The following is an 8,032-nucleotide window of genomic DNA, read 5'->3' on the forward strand; positions in this document are numbered from 1 at the left end:
GAAAAAGAAAACACTTTAAAAGATTTTAAAGTGCTATGGACCTGAAGCCTCTAAATAAGCAGTTGAATTTACATGATAAGCCAATTATGGAATGTTTATAAAAAAATAACTAACATACTATCAAAAAGGGAGTAAAATATGAAACTATAAAATATAAAAAATGTGTCACTGGGAATGGGGGCAAAGTTGGGCCCATAATTTTAGATCTGTTATAGGTACACCAAAAGCTAAATATGTAATATGAATTATTCACAGTGAATATATCTCAAGTGATGAAATATAGGAAAGAGTGGTTGTATATAGTAAAATTTATTATAGGGTTGTAAAATTCATACAACCTAAACTCCTTACAGCATTCAGCACCTACACAGTTTTGTGTATTATCCCACAATATAGATGTTAGTGAGAAAGAATCGCTGCATTAGTTAAAAATGACTGTCTCATGAAAATTGTTTACATATAAGTCAGGTTAATTACAGAGCTCCGAACAAAACTGCAAAGATGTAATTTCTAAATTCAAGAAAGTTGTACAAAATGAAAAACTAAACAAATCAACAATGTTAAGAGATCTGATATGTTTTACACAAAAAGTTCAAAAACAACTTTAAATAATTCAAATTTTAAAATTGCTCCACCATGAGTAAGTAAAGAGCTTCCTTAAGAGAAAACAAACAAACAAACAAAAAAAACAAAGGATGGAATTTATTGTCAGGATGTTAGCTGACATATTCCTGCTGCTTTCAGAAATCTAAACCCTATAAATTCAAAGAAAAAAATGAAAATCATGTAATTTCAGTTTCAAACGACAAGCAACGAAAATTAAACTAAAATATGACAAGAGCTTGCAGTGGTTAGTAGTTCTTTTATCCTTTTTTAAAAGCATAAGCAGTAGAGTAAATGCATAAGTAAATATCTAGAGTATCCCATAAACTTTCACGTTAAAGTCATATTATCAATCTCTGACTTCTTATTACCAAAGACATTCTATCTGTGACCTCTCACTCTTGACAGATCTTGGTCTCAACAATAAATTCATTGGGGAAGTGTCTAATCTTCCAGCATTTATCAATGGCACGTTTGTTGAAACCTGTAAAGAAATGCACAAAAAAGTGGCTTTTGAAATTTTTGTGGTAATAAAAATATATCTAGACTTATTTCCCACTTTCTCCTGTATTCCACCTCCACTTTCCTCCACTGTGTAACACAGGGTGAAGGAAGGAATATGTTACTTACCCAGCAAGAGGTCTCTGCGACGAAGGCGGAAGGACTTTCTATTGTTGCAAAGTTGGTAAATAAAGATGCCAAGGTTACTAACATCACGAATTTCCTCCACAGCAACTAGGTCTTCACGAACCACGTAAGTTTGAGGCAGATATCTGCCACTCTAAAAACGAAAAACAAAGATTGAAATGAGAAATTATTTTTCCTTTTTAACTTCAGAAAAGAAGTTTTAAAGAGTTCAGGAGTACAAGTGCAGGTTTGTTACATTAAGTAAACGTGTGTCATGGGGTTTGTTGTGCAGATTATTTCATCACCCAGGTATTAAACCTAGTATCCATTAGTTATTTTTCCTGATCCTCTCTCTTCTCCCATCTGCCACCCTCTGAAAGGCCCCCGTGTGTGTTGTTCCCCTCTACGTGACCATGAATTCTTTTCATTTAGCTCCCACTTGTAAGTGAGAACATATGGTATTCGGTTTTCCGTTCCTGTGCTAGTTTGCTAAGGATAATGACCTCCAGCGCTATCCATGTCTCTGCAAATAAATGATCTTGTTTTTATTATTAATGGCTGCATAGTATCCCATGATGTATATATATCACATTTTCTTTATCCAGTCTATCATAGACGGTCATTTAGGTTGATTCCATGTCTTTGCTATTATAAATAGAGCTACATTGAACATATTTGTGCATGTGTCTTTATAATAAAATGATTTATATTTCTTTGGGCATATACCTAGTAATGTGATTTCTGGGTCGAATAGTATTTCTGTCTTTAGATCTGAGGAATCTCTACAGTATCTTCCATAATGGCTAAACTAATTTACACTCCCACCAACAGTGTATAAGCATTCTTTTTTCTTTATAATGTCACCAGCATCTATTATTTTCTGACTTTTTAATAATAGCCATTCTGACTGGTGTGAGATGGCATCTCATTGTGGTTTTGATTTGCATTTATCTAATGATCAGTGACGTTGAGCTCTTGTTCATATGTTTGTTGCCCACATGTATGCCTTCTTTTGAAAAGTGTCTGTTCATGTCATTTGCCCAAATTCTTAAAGACACTATGTAAATCCTTTCCTATTCCAGATAATGATTATAAAAATAATCTTTATTTTTAGAGCAGTTTTAGGTTCACAACATTTTTCATTTGAAAATTACTTCAATAAAATGAAATGTTTTGCCAAACTCATTATTTTCTTAAAAAAAAAAAAAAAAAGAAACAAAAATATTTGTAAATGCTTGTGTAAAAATTTGAACTCCGAAATACATACCGCCAGTTTGCCAAAGAGCTCTACCAGATTTTTTGGAGGCATAATAATAGAGGTATTAAGGGGCATCAGATAGCAATTCCCCAGCAACAAGTCCAGGTAAGCAGTCATTCCCTGTTAGGTAGAGAAAAATAGGTAAGACACAGAATGCATTAACATTGCAAATTTTCCAACTACCACTTGATCAAGTAGCTACATCCTTTCAAAATCAACTAATGTGTATTCAACAACAAAAGAATGGAAAGGCTTTGCCTCAAAAACATGTGCATTCATGAATAAATTTAATATCTACCAATGAAGTAAAAAAGAGAGAGAGAGAAAATCCTGGAACACTTATAAGAATGAGAAACCTACCTTTTCAAAGTCATGAATAATTGCTGCAGGGTCACTATCAGAGAAACTGGGGACAGGCACATCAATGATTGCAATGTTGTCATCTTCACGAATGTCAGCCTCCTCAGTCACAGGCAGGAAGTTAGGCTCTCCTCCACGAAGGGAATTTGCAGGATCCTCAGAATCAAAGAAGCACATCTCTCCACGGTAAATGGTGCTCTAAAAGACAAAAAGGGGAAATTACAACCTTCTAATACTCATTACCAAGACATTTGAATGGTTTTTCCCACTCATATCAATTCATTGTACTATGTGTCAAGCTGAGGCTTGTTGACTATAGCTATCACCATGAAGACAAATTTTATGAACTGAAAGAACTTGAAATCTTTCCTTAAATCTTTTCTCCAGTCACCACTACATAATTTTTTAAGTTGCTACTAAATGTCTAGCAAGTAATAATCCAAAGTACAATAATTATAATTTTTATTACCTTGGGCATGAAGTACTTGTAAATGCAGGCTCCACCAACAATAAGTCCTGCCAAGATGAATGAAAGGCCTAAGAGAGTAAGCATACATCTCCCAGAGGAGCCCTCTTTTTCCTGGGTGGCAACTCGGAGCTCCTATTTATTAAAAAGCAAAACCAAAAACAAAACCAGATTGTACTTTCAGACACATAGTTGAATTTGTGTACAATTTACCTCCCTCGAAACCCAAGATATTTTTAAAAATGTTAACTCATTTTAATTTTAGTCTAACTTTATTTCAAGACAGTTTCTGAATCTAATAGATGTAAAAAATGTCTCCAATTACATTAACCTTCCATTTGGAATTTCTAAGCCCAAATATAGATATTAAATTATTTCAAGATACATGCATCAAGAATCAAATTAAAACTACCATTTATTTATTCAATGTCATATTCTTTTTTATTGTGCTAAGAACACTTAACACGACATTGACACAACACATTTTTAAGTGCATAATATAGTATTGTTAATCATAGGCACAATGTGGTAGAGCTGATCTCTAAAAATTATACTCAGTAAATGGAAGTAGTTATTACTTTTTGTACTAGTACACAGACATAATCACTAACTTTCTGGAATATGGTTCTTTTTCTTCGCTATTTTATTCAAATCAGTCTGTCAACTTAAAAGAGAATTAGTATCATTTGATTAATTTATTAACTGACTTTCAAAAAGCTGTTTTCTTAAAATTAGGTTTTAAAGAAAGGAGTTCTATAAGGTATATACCGTTTTCTCCATATTTCAGAAATTAAAATATTGAAGGGAGAGATATAAATTTAATTTTCCTAATTTAATCGAGAAAAGTTTCTTAATATCTATCAGTATTCTATAACTGTGTATTGCATGAATAAAATGTTTTCCAAGTCCTGGGTGAAACATTCGATTTTTAAGTGTAGCATTTGCGAGAGCTAGACACGAAAGTTATCTGTGTTACAATGACTGCAATATTCTGTTAAATCAATAATTTGCTTCCGGATTGAAACAACAAAGATTCAAAGCAAACAAGCAACTGATTGTGCCCTTCCCAGGGCAGTGGACTCCAATCTTTCCAAACCCATTTTTGTATGACAAAATACATCCTAAGCAGCAATATTATTCAAGGATTGAGTAAATAAAGTAAGCAACTCTAGGCCCTGATCATTAAAGGGTAAATCATTCAAATGTGTGTGTAAATCGAATTGTTTTAGTTATTTAGGTCATTAGCTCTTTTTCAGGACAACTACTATAATGTTTATCAGAGCTAACTAGCCTTAAATTCATTTGGTGAAAATAAATGCATGGATTTCAAAGTTAATGCAGAAGATGAAAAGACAGACAATAATTTGATAAATGTTTTTTTCCAAAAATATATTTATTTGAAGGTCAAAGAAATTTGAGATTTCCATATTCTTAGCTAAATTTATTTAAGTTCAAACCCTCCATTGATTAGTACTCTATAAACCTCGAAGACTTTTCTGTGTCCCAGTAATTTTCAGAAATTTTTAATTATTTTTATTAAAAAACCTACACTAAGGTTAGCACTACAAAGATAGAACTGTAAATTTTGATTTGGAATTATGGTACAATAATTTAGAACTAGAGACTTAAAAAACCTATTTTAGATGATTAAAATGAGTTTCAGAAAGATGAAGTAACTTGCTCATAAGTCACATAATAGCTTAATTTGAAATTCTGAGAGATAAATTTATTTTTTCTTGCTACTGAGACATAAGAACAGTTTGCACTGTAATTTCATTTATTCTTTCAATAATTCAGGAAGTTTATTATTAAGCAATGCCTAAATATTAAAATTTCAATTTCGTAAGATAGCTACATGCTAGAAATAAGGATTTTTTGTTTTCATCTACATTTACTGGAATTCAGATTGGTGCAAACCATCAATTATCATAGCTAATTTCTCTTTGAACTCTTTTGAAGTCATTGTACAATATGTCTGACATTCTTTTTGTCATGCTCAATGTCTAATGAGCTAGCTGATCAATGTATTACAATATGTCAAGTGTTATTAACAGTGTCCTATAGTGACCAGGTAAGGATCCTGTTAAGTTTTACCCCAAATCTAACAGCAAAGTATAATCAAAGTGCTAATGCTCAGTTTTGTTTATTCGTCATCTCACCACAGTCCTGGCAGAAGTATTGCTTGTATATTAACTGAATCTATCTACAAGTCATGAAGTGCTTGGCCATAAGAAAAAAAAAAAAAAAAAAAAAAAAAAAAAAAGGATTACTGTATGGCTATATTTAACTACTGGCCTCTAATTAGACTCCCCCCAAAATTCTGAACATGTTTTACCTACAAACCAAGCAGGAGAACAATTACATATTTGACCTCTGTCATTTAATCGAAACCTTAACAATGCAAGAGGGTGATATGTTTGAGATCTAAAATGTATAATACACAAAAGCTAGTTTTATTGCAGGATTTGATATTGAAAGTTTCCGTAATAAAACTCTGGATAAGCACATTAACATTTCAAATTGTGTGCACAGTCAACTTTTACTACATGGATTCCCATTTAACTCAAAGGATTTTTTAATGTCTCCACCTTGAACACAAAAGTTAAAACTGTATAGAGAACATGACAAGTTAGAACAGATCTGCAAGCTCCAACACTTGCAGATTTCATAGAACACGAAGAAAATACTATTGCCCTTTAAAATTGAGATTATACTGAGGACAACGAGGAGTAGTATACAAACCCTGAAAACATAGCAAGTGTTTAAAAAAATAGAAATCGGACTAAATAAATAATGGATAACATTTTGGGGAAGAGCTTCCCCAGTTCCTGGCAAATCTAGTAGTTTAAATTAAAACACTGGACCTGCTTCAGATCTCTATATAGAAGGAAGGGGATATTGTTCAACAAGAAAAAAATTAAAAAATAATAAAAAGTATCCCCAAATTTATTTTTACAGAAGAGTATTTTCTTTAGGAAATACAACTCTGAAAACATACAACGCTCTTGCAGTAAAAGGGCACAGTGAACACCCGAAACTGGCATTAAGACCCACCTCTATTTTGACAGCTCCTTTACCTAATATTTAATGCCACCTGTGACCAGACAGAAACTGAAAATACTCTCGCGCTCAAGCAGACCACTTGCCTCAACTCATACTGCTTGGAGTTAAGAGTGCCCTTTGCTCTTCACCCCACCTCCACGAAAACTCGGAGATCATAGAAAGATTTATTGTCTTAGAACTTCATGCACACCCAGAAGAAAGAAAGAAAGAAAGAAATGTTATATCTCCTAATCTTGCTCACCCCGCTGTGTCCCCTCTGTCCCTGGGGAGAGTATGCGCGCCCCTGGAGGTGGGGACTGGGCGACAAGTCCCTCCTTGATCCCCAGGCCCCTACCCGTTCCCCGAGACAATGACAACGAGTCCCAGGGCATCTCCTCAAACTGTCTCTAACCTCCCTCCAGGATAAGTGGTGTGGGCTGGAACAAACGGAACATTGCACGACACTCGGGGATGCAGAGTGACATAGGTTGCGGTAAGCAGAAGGTGGAGCGACGAGACTGAACCGAGGCGACCGGGTAAACCCCAGAGACAGCGCAAGAGGGGCAAGAGGGGTCCTCCAGGGGAAGCTTCGTTTTGTCCTCTGCTACCAGCCCTTTTCCTTCGCCCACCCCTCCCCCACCCCGCCCCGGGACAGCTACCTTGCCAGTCAGTATCTGAGTTCTGACCGTGCGGCTCAGGAGGGCCTCCACGTCTTGCCGGGCCTCCTCCTTTTGCACCGCGGTGGGGGTATTGAAGGCGATTTTCACCATAGTGAATCTTCGGGCTGAGCGGCAGGGCACTGCTGGAATCAGCGTCCTGGGCTGCAGATTACAAGAGGAGATCTCGCTAGCCCAAGAAGCACTTACTTTATCGTCAGTCTAACACTGCTGCAAGCCGAGATCTGGGATACTTATGACGCAGTCCCAAACTGGGTGGGAGACCGTGGGCGGGCCCAGGGAGGTGCCTAAAGGAAGGAGCGAGAGGGGGCCCGAAAGAGGCCCAAGTGCCTGAGTTGGGGGTTTGCCGGGTGGGGCGGATTTGCCACTTGGGGAAGAGGAGGGGAAGTGGAGCCCTTGGCCGGCTGAGGCTAAACGTGCCTCACCTGCACCTCAGGCATACTCCCACCCACTCTCTGCAACTTCAGATAAGAGCAAGACAGGAAGGAAGCCTGCTGTGTCGTGTCTTTCTGCCTCTGTCCAGGCCACAATAGCCCCTGACTCTGACTGTTTTTCCAAACTTGGACCTGACTCCCTGCAGGGCCTGGGACTGTAGCTTGGCAGTAACTCAAACTTCCTTAGCTCTGGACCCACCCAGGCCTCAAAAGCACTGTTCTGCAAAGGTTCTGTATCTCGATAGTAATATCTTCCATTTAAGAGCACTTAGAAGCCTGTTTATAGTTACTCGGTTCATTCTCTCAACAAATTGTTGTAAATTTGCTTGCTTGTGTTTTGCGATTTTAATATCGCAACATAAGGCGATGTTACATCAGAAAGACAGGTCTCCTGCCTCCCCAACACCCCATTTTGTAGATAAGACATGATGAGACAGAGAAGGGTGGAAAATTTATAATGAATTCCTGAAACGATCTAGATTTTTCACTCTTCCAGCTCATGGAAACCAGTGTAAAGTCTCAACCCTGAGACTGTTTCTGTTCACCCACCAGCTGTGAAACCTGC

At 36.6% G+C, this 8,032-nt stretch overlaps 1 protein-coding gene across 2 annotated transcripts; it reads right to left on the minus strand.

The window, feature by feature from the left end:
• Positions 1–293: 293 nt before the first annotated feature.
• Positions 294–7,503, minus strand: ITM2A (integral membrane protein 2A). 2 transcript variants are annotated; one of them, XM_017515820.1, is made up of 6 exons: positions 7,016–7,503; positions 3,318–3,449; positions 2,849–3,046; positions 2,498–2,608; positions 1,234–1,384; positions 294–1,087 (listed from the first exon to the last, which is right to left on the minus strand). In XM_017515820.1, exons 1-6 carry the CDS (start codon positions 7,124–7,126, stop codon positions 999–1,001), a joined length of 792 nt encoding a protein of 263 aa, XP_017371309.1. In that variant the 5' UTR covers positions 7,127–7,503; the 3' UTR covers positions 294–998. The 2 variants fall into 2 exon arrangements, with proteins under 2 accessions (XP_017371309.1, XP_017371310.1); XM_017515821.2 differs by lacking the exon at positions 3,318–3,449 and having other exon boundaries at positions 690–1,087; positions 7,016–7,455.
• Positions 7,504–8,032: the final 529 nt, after the last annotated feature.

The sequence above is a fragment of the Cebus imitator genome, unplaced genomic scaffold (assembly GCF_001604975.1).
Source record: "Cebus imitator isolate Cc_AM_T3 unplaced genomic scaffold, Cebus_imitator-1.0 Scaffold561, whole genome shotgun sequence".
Lineage (NCBI taxonomy): Eukaryota > Metazoa > Chordata > Mammalia > Primates > Cebidae > Cebus > Cebus imitator.

What these genes read in the sequence shown, in the direction of transcription:
- ITM2A (XM_017515820.1), bottom strand. Translation starts at nt 7,126, where the DNA reads ATGGTGAAAATCGCCTTCAATACCCCCACCGCGGTGCAAAAGGAGGAG. An exon ending in ACAAGTACTTCATGCCCAAG is followed by an intron (nt 3,047 to 3,317) that starts GTAATAAAAATT and finishes TTTGTCTTTTAG; the next exon opens with AGCACCATTTACCGTGGAGA. An exon ending in AGCTCTTTGGCAAACTGGCG is followed by an intron (nt 1,385 to 2,497) that starts GTATGTATTTCG and finishes TTTCGTTTTTAG; the next exon opens with AGTGGCAGATATCTGCCTCA.